The sequence below is a fragment of the Anser brachyrhynchus genome, assembly GCF_964034855.1.
Source record: "Anser brachyrhynchus genome assembly, chromosome: 2".
Classification (NCBI taxonomy): domain Eukaryota; kingdom Metazoa; phylum Chordata; class Aves; order Anseriformes; family Anatidae; genus Anser; species Anser brachyrhynchus.
Genome location: NC_137695.1, coordinates 15,750,582 through 15,767,050, shown reverse-complemented (window position 1 = coordinate 15,767,050; position 16,469 = coordinate 15,750,582). Strand labels below are relative to the sequence as shown.

Genomic DNA, 16,469 nt, shown 5'->3' with positions numbered 1-16,469 from the left:
TGATATAGCTTTTCCTGCCAGCATCTATTTTTCAAACCATATTCTGGCCAGAGTTAGTCTTCAGTTACTTTGGCAATCTCAGGGCATTTATAGTACCTGCCAGTCCAGCCTTTTTCACCAGGGTTGTTCAATGTGGTATTGACAGTGTGGAACACCCTATAGAGCATATGAGCTGGATTCTTTCTCATTCTAGAAATTATTAAAGCTTTACAGTTTTATTATCTGTAGCAAGAAAGTAGTTGTTTTGACTGTTATCATTACTAGCCTTTTTAAAACAAAATAATACCCTACTTCAGGCTCCAATTGCTGCAGTTCTGGTACATATATATAATTCTGTATGTGTAAACAGCTCTGATCCTGCTCTTTCACATGATGGTCTTTTGACATTACAGTCGCTGATCTTGCTCTGAACTGCAAGAAAACAGGGAGTATAAGGCCATCATGTTAAGACATTCTGAGCCTCCTTCCTCCCATTTCCTGCGGGGAAGCCTCTTTCAAATGACAAACAGAAGAGAACTTTGTTTAAAGCAGACAGGCTTTAAGATTCCCCATGACTCACTGGTTTATAATTTTTAAGACACATTTAATGTTTCTGCATTTCAGTCTTCTGCAGATTGGCACTGCTATCACAGTACTATTCCCTTTGCTAGCTGTGTAGATGCGGGAGCCAAAAACTTGCAGAACATGACAGAAAAAGGTATTGAATTTTTTTGCACAACATGTAAACCTTACTCGTCTGAGCTAATACAGTATTGATCTAAGCAGAACTGGATCAAATAGACATTCTTACTTTTCTTATATAAATAGCTAACACAACTAAAATTCTTCTTTTTTCCTGCCTTTTTCCTTTTTCCTGACTCTTCTTTATGACCTGAAATGAGCTTTCATAATAGACCAGATACAGCCCCAGATGGGAATTTTAGGCTAGCAGGTGCTGAAAAGTCATTAGGCCCAGAAAGCTCTTTGCAGGCTCTGCCTGTAGACCATCATGTCACTTTGCTGGCATCCCGCAGGAAGGCTTACTCCAAATATAAGCCACTTGGAAATGTCCTCACTCAAGGTCACTTCTACATTACCTGCAGAACAGAGGCATTTTTGTGAGCCTGCTACTTCACTTGACTGCACATGCTTTAGCTATTCCTGAGACTTTGGCTCCTCTCTCCACTGGCATGGTATGTTGTAGTAGAAAACAGCTACTTTCAGATTAAATGATGGAGGAATAACTGAGAAAGCTGTTTTGCAAGCTTTCACCAAAATGCAGAGCCTAATTTTAGTGCTTGAATAAATCCTTGGTTATTCTTAGTAAATATGTGTGAAGGTTTACAGGATCTGAGTTATCATCTGTATAGAATATAGCTGACGGCTTAAGGCTAAATAGAAACATTGTCCCTACTTATTCTTCTTTTCTTTTGCTTCATACAACTGACAGCATAAAAGGTGAAATTAATTCCAAATCTGCTGTTTGCCCTTCTAGCCTTCAGAGACTGTAAGTATCAGCTAATTTTGAGACTTGTTGAAATATGTATTTGTCCTTTTGGTTGAAATCTGAGCTTTTGGAATACAGTAATAATTAAAAAAAAGCAATGAAAAATACTATATTTTATTAGAACATTAGCATATGTTTAATATTCTATATTTTTAGAATATTAGAAAAAAATTCTAAAATATTAGAAGAAATGTTCGGCTAACTTCCCATTTTACTGAATTTTAAACTTGGCCTTTATAAGTGTGCTGGTGTGCTGTGAACAGTATTTTCACAGCAGTGTGATTGTTATTGGCAAAACATTTGCACACTATTTAGGATGCTAAAGAGAAAAGAATTGAAAAATGAATCCTGTTCTCACAGTCCACTAGTCACACTGAGCTTACATACACTCTTATATTGTAATGGTTTCTCACAAGAGTGTAGAAAGCAACCACACAGAGGAGGAAAACATCCAGATTAATAGCAACCTTCATTTGCACTGATGTTAACAACTGCAGTAAAGTCTCCTGTTTTGCTCTGTAATTCAGTGGAAGCTCTCGTTGTATTGACCGAAGCAGCAATGCTCAGCCTGTGGTTCTCAAACCGTATGTAAACTTCTTTAAATTACTTTTGAGCCCTAGTAGACAGTCTATAGAGTTTCAAAGAGAGCTGCATGATGAATATGTGCAATTCGTCACTTAAGCTGGTCCTGGTTTCGAGTGGGCTATTTTTCTTCAAAGTCATCAATGGACTGTTCTTGGCCAAGGCTCGTTGAGGTGTATTTGTGCTTTGGGCAAAGACATTTTTGGTGTCTAGTTTATTTATTCAAAATCATACATTTCTATTCTGTGATCTACTCTCTCCTGCTCCTGCTCTACCTGTTACTGTCTTCAAACCACCATCCCTTTTCTGCACAATATTTGCAAAATGCACATGTAATTCCCAAATATTCTCCAACAGTGTTTCACTTTTTGCTTTCTTTTAAAGAACAGACCAAAGGGTTCCCGTGGCATACAGTTATGTAGAAACAAAATACCAGGATTAAGGCATTCCTGAATGCCTACCATTCCCATCCTGAACCGGCAAAACACTTACACTAGTGCTTAACTTCAGACCTGTAAGTGTCCTCTGTGAATTCCTTTTGAAGTGAGTCTAACCGCTCGTGTGTTCCGAAGATAAGCACTTGTTTTGCAGAATCAAGATGCAAGTACTCAGCACCTGCCAGATTCAACCAACTAAAAGGATGACCAGGAAGGCTGAGGACTTCACGAACATGACAGAGATTTCAGAATTAACTTCTTCATGAATGATCATTATGGTTGCTGGTGAATTTTCTGAACAAAAAATATCCTTTTAAATATCATTGTTATTTTTTATTTAAGAGAAAATTTCTCTCTCTCTTTTTTTTTTTTTTTTTTTTTTTTTTTCTGGGGGGAGGAGACTGATGCAGGGGTGCTGTTCTCTGCTCAGGGACTGGCAGTACCTGGCTCAAACATTGATGCCTACTTTCCAGAGTTAGGGGAGAGCACCATGTTCAGCAGACTGCCCACCTCATTCTGCGCTGGTTACAGTTATGACTACTTTCCACCAAACTGTTCTCTGTGTCATATTATTAAAAAAAAAAAAAAAAGAAACAACAACAAAAAGAATCATAATCTCTGCAAACCAGAGCTGTGTTGCTTGGATCAGGGAACTTGAACTGAAGGACATACATTTTTTTCCAAACATTTTTAGAATAAAAGTTTATAGTAAAACAAAACAAAGTGTTAAACTCCTTGTACATTGCTTTCCTCTAAGGCCAGCTGTCTGCCCCATTATTAGAGCTAGACATCCTTCTACTCCGTGTTTATATAAGTGTAGTGCAATGGGGGCTTTAACCTCTACCTCAACTGGGCATGTGAGCAGTAATGTAGTATAGCAAAGTGAAATAGCTTCCTTCTTTATGTCTATGTCCACATGAGGAAATAAAGCTGGCCAGGGAGCATCCTCTGGACCTGCGGTCAGTGGCCAGGGACTGTTCCTGGGACCAGACTAGCAGTGTGACACAGCTCGTTCCCATATGGCTTTTCCTTTTGAAGCAGGATGGCCATAACCAGCGTGCCTGCTGGGAACAGCCCCCAGCTCCTGCTGCCCTCCAGACCATGCTTGGGAATTACGTGGGGAAGTGTAAGCTGATGTGGGCTAAAACTGTGCAAGGGTGCATGCCAATGATTAAGCAGTACACACAACCAGAGACTGCTCCTCAAGCCTGGTGCTTCAAAACATATCTTCAAAATGTTGTTTCATGGACTATAGGGAAACAGGAACAAAGACTCATCCTGGAGGAGCCTCCCTTGCTCAAAGGCAGCCACATTATTGAATATTTTTCAGAAATGTACTACTTCCATGTAGATGCAAATTAGATTTATGTTGCCTCTCTTCCCTCCCACCCCTATCTTCAGTCTATTGCCAGATCATACCAGCAGTTTCCTGTGTCATCTTTGCTCTTTGGCTGAAACAGTTCTCCCTCTCAAGTATTCATCCTGTGATGCATGTATACAGAAGCAATCACATCCTCTCTGCCTTTGTTAAGTTAAACAAGAAAGTCTGACTGCTGGCTAAAGAGCCTCCCACAGTGAAATGATGTAGGAAATGCTTCCCTACAACCACTACAAGCTCCAACAGTTTGTATCTAAGGAAACATTTCTTTCTAGTCTACAAATTCAGCTGAATATTTACAAACATGTAAACACCATTATTGGATGTCAGGAGCATTTTGGATTTAGACAGTTTGTGAGGGAATTGGAAGGCAGATAATGCCTGTTGTTAATTGCTCTTCAGTATGGCTCAGTCACTTTCTTGAACCAGGAAATTACTACTTTGAAACCCTCTGACACTAACAATAATGCATTTCTTTTTGGTAATATTACACATAAATTGATTGATTGGATCATCTTTTCACAAGTCAGTTGAAATCCAAGTTCTACAGGAATTTAGCTTGAAAAGATTTGGCCTATATACAAATAAAGCTATTATTAAATGTTCCAGACATCATTATTGTGTTGTTAGAATACTGTTTTCCTAACTGAGGCATTAAATACTAAGTAGTCTTTCAGTTACTGTTATGGCTCTTTCTTTGCTATTTATTGGAGAGAATTGAAAAGAGCCATGATAAAACCATTAAGCATAAAACAAAAAGGAAGAACAAATATGTTAAAAAGCATGTACCTATTTACCACAGCATCAATAAATACTTTAATTAAAATGATATTGGGGATTTATCTAGGAAAGCAGGCAAGTTTAGATGTGTTATTAAAATATGTTCCTGAATTTATGTTTTCATTTAAATGAAATATTGATGTAGCATTAGCAGTTTGTAGAAACTGCCAGAAAATATCTATTAATATGGGTTAGCACACCAGGGGAAAACTGAAATATCTGTAATTAGCACCCAACAAAACAACATCAATCATGAATTTTCATCAGTCAATGAATTTTGCAACAAGTTACAAAAGAAAGAAGAAAAAAGGCAGCTACATGATGCTTCTCTTTATCAGTCTGCACCATACATGGAAATAGTGAAAAAGGCATCACAAAAAGTTTTACAGAGAGGTTTGCACAATTTGTATGGGTGGTTAGGCATCCTAAAGGTTAAGTACTCAGCTTGAGCAGCCCCTTTTAGGCTGCAGCTGACCTAGCTGGGTCCATGGTTGCCCTACCTAGAGGGGACTTAGCTATTGTTGGAAAATTTACTTAGATGAAAAAATAAAGAAGTCACACAACTAATTTGTTTACCAGTCTCAGTGTAAAAAAGGGATGTGAGATTTGATGTGAGGTGAAATGAGGGCTCATTGGCTCCATAGAGTTAGCGAATATCTAGTTAGGCACTTACTGAATTACACAAAGTCAAGTGTGGTCAATAACTAAGTGGAAAATTATTGGGATGTCAGAGAAGTACGTTCCAGACGGGCACCAACACACCCACCTTGGCATGTGTGCCCAGCTAATCGGAGATTATAAATTAGCAAAGTAAGATAAAGCCTTTGGATTTGTTTATACTGCTGGAAGAGAGAGCACTGTGGGAGAGGAACCCTGTGGTGCCTGATCGCCAATGCCACCTGAATGGCAATGGGACTGCCCGTTGACCTGGGGAACTGTTCAGTGAGTGTTACTATGGATGCCACATTTGCTCTGGCAAAGAAATTCTCTGCTTGGACAGCAGTTCTGAAACCTGGTTCCTCCTCAGGTTGGAGAGTTAGTACCTGAACTCCAATTTGTGCAAGTTTTTGGATATTACTGGAAAATCCTTGTGTTTTATCTGTAAAAGTTTGAGACTCATTATAGGGTTTCATATTTTAGTGTAGGAAGTCTATCACATATTCCCTCTAAAAATGCATTTTTTTCCCAAGCCAACTGTTCAAAAGTACATAGATTTCATAAAAAAAGTCCTTCACACTGTGATATGCTTTACTGAATGAATTTACAGAGCGTTTTCCCCATTTCTCTTTAATTCAACTCATTTCATATAAATCAAACAAGGACCTTTCTACTCTGGCATTTAAAAAAATGAGAATATGCCTTCTGCAGCACACTGTGGAGTAATGGTTATGTGTATCACAGTCCATTTTTCTCTTACCATCAGGGAATCCGTCCCAGATTTCCAATCGGTCATAGCGACAGAACGCTCCCCCTGGGGTATTTGAATCAGGTTCTAGTTCAAAGCTTTCAAATTCCAGTATAATCTCTGACATCTTTGGTGCAAAGATAATATAAGTGCATTCAAGGCTATTGGGATATTTTTCAGGGAATCCAGGGGACTTTATCACTCCACTTGATGAAGTAAAGTTTCTGGAGCATTCAGGTCCTGCGAGAGAAAGAAAAAATCACCTGGGTTAACATTATGCTACTAAGCAAAGTAGTTAGCTGGAAAACAAATTAGGCTGTATTGTCTCTCCAGCAGCAAAGGTGGCTTTTCAATGAAACACCTCATTTTAATCACTGTATTAATCATTCAGCCAGCTTGTTTGTATTACTGATAGTCAGGTTTTAAAGCGCAATTCACATACACTGTCTGATCTCCAATTTTCAATTTGTATGGAACAATATGAAAACTTGTACCAGCTCTAGAAAAAAATATGACAAATACAAAGTCATGTGGGAACAATGAAAGTGTAAGCTGCAGAAATCTCGACAGAGCCCTAGAGAAATAATTATAGCCCCTTCAAGCTCAAATCTTTAAATCTTATGGCTGACAGGCTTTTATTGGTGAAATAGATTTTTTTTTTTTTTTCCAAAAGCGGGTGAGTGAATTCAGTAGAGGGAGTAGTGGTTTCAGATTCCTGGAGCACTGACTCAGTAACTCTGCCAGATGTGACCTATGCCTCCTTGACAAACTAAATGTGAAAGGTAATTCGTACATGTACCAAGGGTGAGTGACTCATTCTGAGTGGTGTTGACACAGGTGCACCAGTAAAATGTTGCTGTTAGTGCAGGCATGATAAACTGTGTGATTACAGGCGGTGTTGCTAGAAGTCACCTAATGTCAATGTTGACACATTGGTTTCCCCAATGTCCCCACCATGGCATAAAGTGATGCTCCAAACACTGCTCTTGGTAGAGCAGGAAAGTGGCGCTGCAGATGCGAGGCCAGGTCACTGGACTTGCCTTTGTGAATACAAGGGACTAAAACAAGAGTCCATCTCTTGTTGACAGATCATATTTCTCCTTTATTTAAGTCCCTCGGGAATCCTCTATGTGGATCCCACATCTGCAGGTGTGCTCGCAATAAGCCGCAGGCACTGCCCACACATCTTCCCATGGGGTCAACTCAGGTACCCCCCTCTCTGACTTTTGACACTCCCAGTTTAATGGAAAGTGATTTACAGGGTTTGGGACATCTGTGGATGGCAGCTGACCTGGGGAGTTTGGGTAGGATGACTCAGATGAAGCTCTTCTGACATGGAGTAAAAGAAGGACACAGGCAACAGAGTTTGGTTGCAACAGGTCTGTTCTGGGGAATGAGTGCGTGTGAGCTTTCAGCGTGGATGAGGATGCCCAGCTTCCTTAGAGACTGTAGTCAGGAGCCTTAGAGGATTTCCAATGCTTAACACAGATCATTGAAGGAAAACAGTCTGGCTTGTTGCATATATGAATACTCTTATTTCACCATAGAAAATGTTTTCCTTGTGAATGTGCCAAACATATTACCCCCCACAGATTTGGCCACCTCCCAAGTAAATTTAGCATGTAAGAGAGAGGGCTGAATGAATTTAGTCAGTTCAGGTATTTTTGTCCTTCAACAGACACTGACGGGAAATGCTTGAGCTATCACATCAATATTCAGAACACTTCATGGCATATTTTGGAAGATGTAGATATTAATGCTCATGTAAACTGGCCCATTCCAATTTGGGAAATTACATTTTGCCTATAATTATATCACCCCCGTACACATTAGCCAGATATTTCTCTTCTCTCCCTGTCATTCTCTTGTCTCCTTGTCATGTATGGGAGGGTTATATCCTAGTTGTTGCTCCTCACTCCCACCAGTAGCTGCTGTTCCAGGATACAATACCTTTGGAGTATGCCATTCATAGCATAAAGTGCTCTGTACTCCTCTTGGAATCCAATAAAAGATGCAATATAAAATGTAAGCCAGGATCATTATTGCTATATTAAATACAGCCAAATCCTGGCTCTGTGAGTGCGTGATCATCAGGCTCCTTACACTCACACATGGCATCTCAATACCAGCTTGCATTGTTTTAAACATGTTCAAGCCAATCTGGTGCAAGAAACAAAAAACTGTTTTCAGAAGAGCTGCCTCACTAAAATGCCCTCCACAGATTTTGAACCTTTATTGACACTGTGAAGAAACCTCAGGAATTAAATGAACACTGAGGCTACGATGAGCTCCATGAAGCAGTCTTCATGGGAAACTGGCAGAAAAGGCTTTTGCAGAGACCTAAAAAAATAGATACTTTTGAGGCGGGAGATTACATGTGTGTGTGTGCATGCAACATAGTAAAAGGGATGAGCTGAAGGGAAGGGAGAGGAGACAAAAGAGAGAGCAAAGAAAGAGAAAGGGATCATTTCATTTGCTCTCTATAGGTGTCACTGAGCCAGAAGATCATTTGCCTTCTTGGTTGACACTGACGTTTCTTTCAATTTACACCATAAACTAAGGTTAGGAATGTTGGACGTGAACTATCTTGATCCTCTTCTAGTCAGTAGGCCACTCACCCATCCTATGGGAGGCTGGCTGCCAGAGCCAAAATAAGGAACATTTCAGGTGAACTAAATGTTAGGCAATATGGATTTCATGTTGTTCTGGAACTCAACATCTCCTTCAGTGCTTTGATGGCTGAGGAGCTGGATGAGAAGTTAAGGCAGATCCTACTCTCAAAGACCTTAATGCATTTATCACTTATCACATGTGCTGGTCTCTCCTCACAATTTCCATGACTTGTAGCAACTTTGAGCATCAGGTTCAGGATTCAGCTTAGGGCACAGGTAGAGTAATGCAAATTTTTTTTCTTCTAAAACTGAAGACGCTTTCACATCCTGGGATGTAGGAGTGCTGAAGTGCAGTTCAGCCTTCGTCTCAGTGCTGCAGGAGCTTGGGACTGGGATCATTTTAATGCTTCTCATGTCTGGGAAATGATAAGCGAGGTGGTGAATATGCTAAAACAGGGCATGCTAGTCTGGTGTGCACATCTGAGCTTCATCTGCATAACAGGGTAAACTGGTCAGCTTTATTTGGTACAGAAATTAAAATGCAAATTTGGAATAGCATCTATGCATTAACTTTGAAGTTAAAAAGGGATGTGTTCCCACAGCAACTATAACTTGTACCCTTTGTATACACACAGCTTTTTCTAATGCTGTACCTGGTGATAACTTTTCTGCATTAATATACAGTTTATGTGGAATGAACTAGAGTTAAAGTTGCTCCGGGAGCCATAATTTTGAGTTTCCTGACTTTCGCGTGTGTAAAAACACATTCATAATGCCAACTTAACGTGCTTAATGTGTATCACTGAGAAATGTAAATGACCACACAAGGAAATAAGCACAACATTCCTGTCAGAGTTCTGACTTGCCACTACACTATTAGAAAATAAATAAAAGCTTTTCTTCTTGAAAACACTCAGTTACTAAAACAGATTGTTTCACAGGTCATTCTTTCACTTGTTCTCACATTTCAGCCTTGGTCTTTATGAAAGATGGTCCTGTATATATATAAGCACTGAGAAACTTCAGGACACAATTTCAAGAGTTTAGCCTCCTAAAGACACCAAAATAAATAGAGATATTTTTCAGGAAAGCTTGGTGTCATTTGGATGCTGAGCTCTTTCAAAAAATTTGACCCTAAAGGTCACCAAAAGAATTTCTGGGAGCCCAGAGTGGATTTACAGACAAGGAAGATGGTGAACAAGAGGTCTGTGGCCCCAATTAGCACTGTGCAGAGCAGCACTAGTGTGCAACTGAAGAGAGACCCCACTACTGAGATTCTCCTCATTAACAATACGGCTACCGCCAAGTGCGTGTGCTGAACACAACTGAAAATCCAGCTCTGATTTAGGTACGTAAAAGGGACTTGAACTGGTTCTTAAAACATAGCAATGTCTGGGAGTGGTTTGCATCGGAAATTTGGATTTTTGATCTGCTTTTGTAAATATGACTCAAATCATTGATGTTGAAGTCAGTATTTAATTTTGGTTGGTTGGTTGGTTGGTTGGCTGGTTTTGCCTTGTCTTAAGCTTCTTGTCTTTTTGTATACTATCTGGTTGTGGTCCTATATTCTTCAGGAATGGGATATATGAATTATTTATCTCCATCCAACTATAGGGAAAGCATATGACAAAAAAATTATCTCGTGGTCTTTTTAGCTATTGATTCAGAGAATTATCACAGAAAGACTGTCTATAGGTCTGGTTAACCCTGGATTGTTTCTCTGGGCTTTTTTTGCACCCTATACCGCTATCTGTGCTCCCTGCACAAGCATCCAGTAGGACAAATTTCTGAACTGTGTGACCTTCCCCACTCCCTTACCTCCCTTACCTCCAAAATCACGATTTGTGAAAGGAACAGCAACATCATCTGCTGCCCATGTGTACTCTGGTCCTTTCTGAGCTCACAGCTGTCTATTGGGAATGCAGAGCAAAGCACTAACCAGAATAAGACAGGGACTCAGAAGGTGCTGTTAAGGCAATAAAATGGTAAATCATACAGCAATTATTATCACAAAAAAAGAAGAAAGCTAATGGTTTTAAGAAGATCCAAACAAACAGCTGATGAAGACTATCAGATTACACCCAGAGGAGTCAATCCTCAAATGCAGCTGACCCATTGGATTCATAACGATTTACACCCATTGAATACATGCCCCACATTGAAATGACAAGGGCAATACGATTTTATCTTTCAAGCATTTTCCCATATTCCTGCCATTCCTAAAAATTGTGATGAAAGCAAAAATCACAAAGTGATCAGCTATATAACAATAAATTGTTTCTCACCTCTTTTGAAAACTTCGTAACGGATAGAAAATCCTGCTCCATGTGTTTCATAGTCGGAAACAAATTTAATGAAAAGATATGGTCCTGAAGACACTAAAGGAGGGGGAGCAATTTTTCCACAGTACTTTCCCCATAAGCGTCCTTCAGCATTATCTCCATCAATCACTTCAACATAATCATACCTGGTAGATAAATGGAAGGAAGAAACTTTTAACTTCCAGGAAAGAAGGAGACCTAATTAATTTAGAAACCATAACACAACATAGATAATCAAGAAAAATGCTAGCTTGCTTGGAAAATGCATTATGCTGAAAGATGTAAGCAAAATGAAATAATTAAAATGGACTACATTATGTCTGTAGACATCATCTGGCAACATGGAACTATTAGGAAGAATGGTGTCCATTATGCTTGCAGACAATGTCAGCTAAAGTAACCAATTAACAAGAAAAAAAAAAGGAAATCTCATGAGCACAATTCTGTATTATTAAATTGTGTTTCTTTGTCTGTGTAGTGTTGTTATCAATACATAATGCATAGCATTCTTTTCAAACTGTGAAGTTCCGTTATGAATTCAAAAATGTCTTTTTGGCTGGAGCTCTTTATGAACAATACTTTGATTTCCATATGCTGTCCTCCAAACATATGTCCACAGAATAATAAATAAATCCATAAACATTAGTTTTTCTTCAAAACTCCACCATGTTGCAGCTCAGTGATAGAAAAATCTGTTATTCTCCCCGTTATTTGGACAACTAATTTTGAATCTCAAAATCCACACATCAATCAACACTTCAGTTTTCTCAGACAAAACTTGTTTCATTACAAATCACCTTTGCTTAGGTATTTGAATCAAGAAGAGCACGCTACAATATTCATGCTTGTTCAGCATATGATTACTGAACAGGCTGGGCTAAATCCTTCTCTGTTACTTGCTAGATTCTCAAGGACTTCATAAGAAAAAGCAATAATATGCAATAGTGATAGGCCTGGGAGCACCAGTCATGTTAGGGTTCCTCAGCTGGGTGACCAGAAATGCCAATACGTGAGGCTGGGTCTCACAAATTGGATTTCAGTGGGCTGGGGAGAGCCCGGCAGCTTGGTGCACTGAGCCAGCGTGGAGAATACAAATGAGCATCATGGTCACGGAGAGGCATGAGCTGCAGGTGCGGAGACAAGTCGGGTTTTAAGTTTTACTAGCAGATGATTTCACTCAACCCTAGGCGGGAAGGAGGGGCAGACACAGTCTGAAGAATTGGTTTAATCTTTTCCTAAAATGCGGTGGCATTTGGAGGCTGGGTTCTGGTCTGGTCTCTGTTGGATTGTAGTGAAAGGCTTTTCTCTGCCTGTAATTCTTTGTATCTCAGGCATGCTGCCGTTTTACTTAACAGGTTGCTGTTAGCCAGACAATCTCATTTACTTTTCATTAGCCTACTACAACTGACATTAAAATGTAGCCATTAATTTGTTTAGACCTTTATTCTACTATTAGGTTCACTGAAATGTTCTGAACATATTAATATACACGGAAGAGCTAAAAATGACAGTAAAATAAAGCGTGTCTGACATTTTTAAAGAGATCAAAGGAAAAAGAATGTCTTTGTGATGACCAATGTCATTTTTAACAACCCTGTTCCAAACCGTCCAGGGCACATTACTTATGTTTACATGAAGTCCCGTGAGACAACTGCAAAGATGATATCACTAGTTAAAGTGGCCGGCTTAAGGCTCCTTAAATTAAAAATGACATTACCTCATCAGTTAAAACTGTGTGCCAGCTTTGGTGTATATCAAGTAGAAAATAAAGCTGACACTGATGGAACTGTAAGCATTAACATATGTGAAATATTGTGTTAACTGCATTTCCCCCTATGTATTTGATTTTTCTAGTAGCAATTGCTCAGCTAGTTAGCTTCACTGTCCCATTTCAAATTGGTGGAAATACAAAGAGGAAATGTTCATTTATGAGAGAATTTTACAAACTCTTTGAGTAACCTGCATTTTTTTAATGAAACCTCTGTTCTTGCTACAATTTCATTATGATGGATAGGAGGATCTGAAAGTTGTGAAAGGATTTTTTAGAAGACCTCAGAAAGAGTGGTTTTTTTTTTGTTTGTTTGTTTGTTTTTCCATTAGAAATATACTTAAGAATACCAGCTCTAAGTTCCCTGGAATACCTATTGGATGCACTCAGGGCTGTAGGCTGCTGGTTTTCAGACCCTAAGGAATAATAAGTGCTAAGACTTTTTAACTAGACAACCTTTCTCCATATCCTTAACTGCTTATTAAGGAGAAAGAGTAACCACTCAAAACCACAGCATTCCAAACACTGTGATGCAGAGAATTTTATTCCAGCTCAAGAGCAGATGCTTAAAGTTATTTGCGTTTTGCATCCTCTGACATTAGTGGGGTTCAGATATGTCAGTCCCTTTCTGATTTTGAGTGACATTCTTTGCTCTTCTCTGACAGCATTACTTCATCAGTTACCTAGGTGCCATTTAGTGCTCAAGCCTCAAAAGCACCTGATTTTTCAAATTAATATTGAGAACTCTACTGCTGAATTGTTACATATTATGAACAATTTTATCTATAAATGTTAATCCAATTTTTCATAGCTTTACTATTTGTATAAAGAAAGAAAGAAAAAGGTTTGAATTCAGCATCTTTCTTCTGCTGCACCTTAAGAATAAACAATCTTCTACAGTCTTACTAAAGCTTTCATATACCACTAAAAAATCATCGATGAGTAAGTACCAGCTTTGCTATTATATGAAATAATATTAGGCAAAAAACATTCAAATTAAATTCTATTGCTCTCCCAGGTTTCCTCCTCTATAGCAATAGCCTGCCCACACCTTTCCATTGTCCCTTATAGTGACAGAACTGTAATTTACAGTGCTCTTTCTGGCTGCTATGCAGTTGTAAATGAAACAATTTGGTTACAAAAAGGCTGTCTTCTAATGGATTTTGCAAGTTATAGGTCATGCAGGCCTGCAGAGATTGGAGGATTTTTTTTTTCTATTGCTCTGAAAAATTACTGACAGACAGAAAAGTTTAGATGTGAGACAATAGGTATGAAGTAAGATTTGAAAAAGGGAGGCACTAGAGATCGTCCCTACAACCTTCATGTTTTAGGGATCATGGCTTTCACCTGGCAACCAACAATGGGTTTGAATTCTCCCACACTGGCAGCAACATCTGAAATCTGGGCTGCAGTAACTGAGTATTTTTGTTATAGGGAAATTAACTTTGGATTTTACTAGTTTATCCTTGGAAACCGAAGTCCTACTGTCATTTTTGCACTTTTCAATATCCTACGAGACCGTAGTGTATCACAAACAACTGTTCTTGTAAATAGGGGAAAGTACAGTCACAACTCAAAAGTGGAGTTTCTGCCAAGGAAGCTCAGAAAGCAGCTTGCATCTCCCTCTGGACTTGGTAGCAGTTCTTCTCCATAAGTATGTCAGGAGAAGAAGCTGTGCCAGGGATGCAGTTGGCACATTGGCTTCCCTGTGAGGAGCCTGAACGTGTCACCTCCGCAGCGCCCAGACAGCCTTGGCACACAGCCCAGAGTACTGAGTTTGCAAATTCGGATTTCCCACTTGGCAATTCTTCGCTCAGTTACTGCTGCCAATGGTGTGGCAAATATTTCTTGTAATGTTATAGTCCTTTAGGGTTTATGGCATGGAGATGTAAATATAAACACGGTGCTAACCATTGCTCTGAGTTTCAGGTGAAAGACTAGCACGTGAGTTCATGTGTGAAAATAGGAAAGGTGTGCCCACGCCAGTGGCTTGTCAGCGGCTTTACTCATGAAGCCGCTATGCCAGCATGCAAAAAGCATTCCCTTTTGCTTGCCTGGGTCTCTCCGGATATCCCACTTGTGTTCACTTTCAGCTAGCATTGTAATAAAACTCGCGGTTTTGTTTGGGGTGGTCTCTTGAGGGAAGCCTGCTGAAGCTCAGGGTAGGGATCTTGTGCTGCCCCACTCCTCCCAGCCAGTGCTTGGGCATGCTCTCACTAGGCGGTCCTAATTTTATGGTTCAGCAACACAATGGCTGGGAAATATTCCCATTGGAGTGATGAGGGAATCTAGAATTCCTCTGCAAATTCTTGAAGGAATTGCAAAAAGCATGCTCTTTTTTTTTTTTTTTTTTCTTTTGAAAGTGTAAGTTATAGGTTCAAGGAAAAGGCCAACCCATACCTATAAAAATGAGCAATGGGCAATGAAAAAAACATAAACAGCTGCAGAATACAGATTTTGGTGGATATTTCATTTCCAGTTTCTAGTAGGTGATAACAGTGCTCACGTCTGTTTTCAGTTGTGAACATGCTGGCGACCACTGAAATGCACCACAGCACAACGTGAAGGGAAGTGAGAGTGCTGGAAAGCCCTGCCAGTGCTGCAGCCAGCCGCCCTGCCAAGCTACATGCTTCTGCACATTTTCCTATTATTAGGGCAGCAAAAGCTTATGCCTTTTGCCTTAAAAAAATCCTTGCTAAGACCTACGTAGAACTCAGCTGAAATGTAAATTTATGTTATGAAGCAATCAGTGAAGTGTATACAACTATAATTTACATCTGAATATGCCGTATTTTTCTGCAGCCTACTATGACATTCACCTATAGGGCAGTTATGAATATTTTGGTTATTCACCTGTTAGAATGAGAAGATGTTCCACCTCTCTGTTTCTTTTCTTTCTCTGATTCCCCTTTCACCAAGTTGTTAAATCTCTCCCTGATTCAAATTAGCCATGCTGGACAGACTATCCTTGGTTATGAGAATTTGTTTCCCAGAATATATCTTTCTTTTGCCTTTATTCTATAATAAACTTTTTTATTCCTCACGATTCTCCATCCTAGCTGAACAGAAGGCAATGGAAGAGGAAAGTTAAATAAAAAGTTTCAAGTGGTTCTGCTCTGTGGATTTGTGCCCCATTAGTGACTGAAGGTTAGCGGTGTGGGATTTACTGCAGTGCTTGTGGCACAAGGCAATCTGTATCCCAGAGCTAAGAGCTTAAGAACGGCAGGCACTCAAGGGATACCAACCTTAATCCCAGTTTATTAGCGACAAGAAAAAGAAGCACATGCTGTTAAAAATAAAAAAATTAGGCACAGCCCCAAAGAGGCTGTTTTTCTGCCAGGAACCTCAGCGTCTGTCAGGTTGTTCTACGTAAGAGCTTTCGCACAGCCCGACTGCTCTCCAGGGCTCCTGTCCCCAACCCTGGTGAGGTGACACCTCTGAGGGGGTGCTGAAGAGGCAGCCTTTGCTGATGGCTTGGACTCTCGGTGGCAGTGTCCACCCAGAGGGGAGGTAACTCCCACCGCAAGAAGACTTCCCAACAGAAGTCTTCCTCCATCCTGCCAAGTCAGCTGTTGATGTGGACATGTCTTTGGCAGAATGAGTGAAATGACCATTCTGTTTTTCTTGCTTTCTTTCTTAAATCTATTTGAAACCCCAGGAGATCATTTCTCAGAGTGGGAACACACACACAGTTGAATTA

The 16,469-nt window shown here is 39.7% G+C and overlaps 1 protein-coding gene across 4 annotated transcripts in view; it reads right to left on the bottom strand.

Moving 5' to 3' along the window:
• The window catches only part of NRP1 (neuropilin 1), a 111,979-nt gene that overhangs the window by 55,238 nt on the left and 40,272 nt on the right, over positions 1–16,469 (bottom strand). For all 4 annotated transcript variants that reach the window (XM_080581223.1, XM_080581224.1, XM_080581225.1 and 1 more), the window contains exons 4-5: positions 10,966–11,147; positions 6,081–6,308 (exon numbers count right to left, since the gene is read on the bottom strand). In XM_080581223.1, the coding sequence (XP_080437349.1) occupies positions 6,081–6,308; positions 10,966–11,147 (410 nt within the window). The remainder of the gene's footprint in view (positions 1–6,080; positions 6,309–10,965; positions 11,148–16,469) is intronic.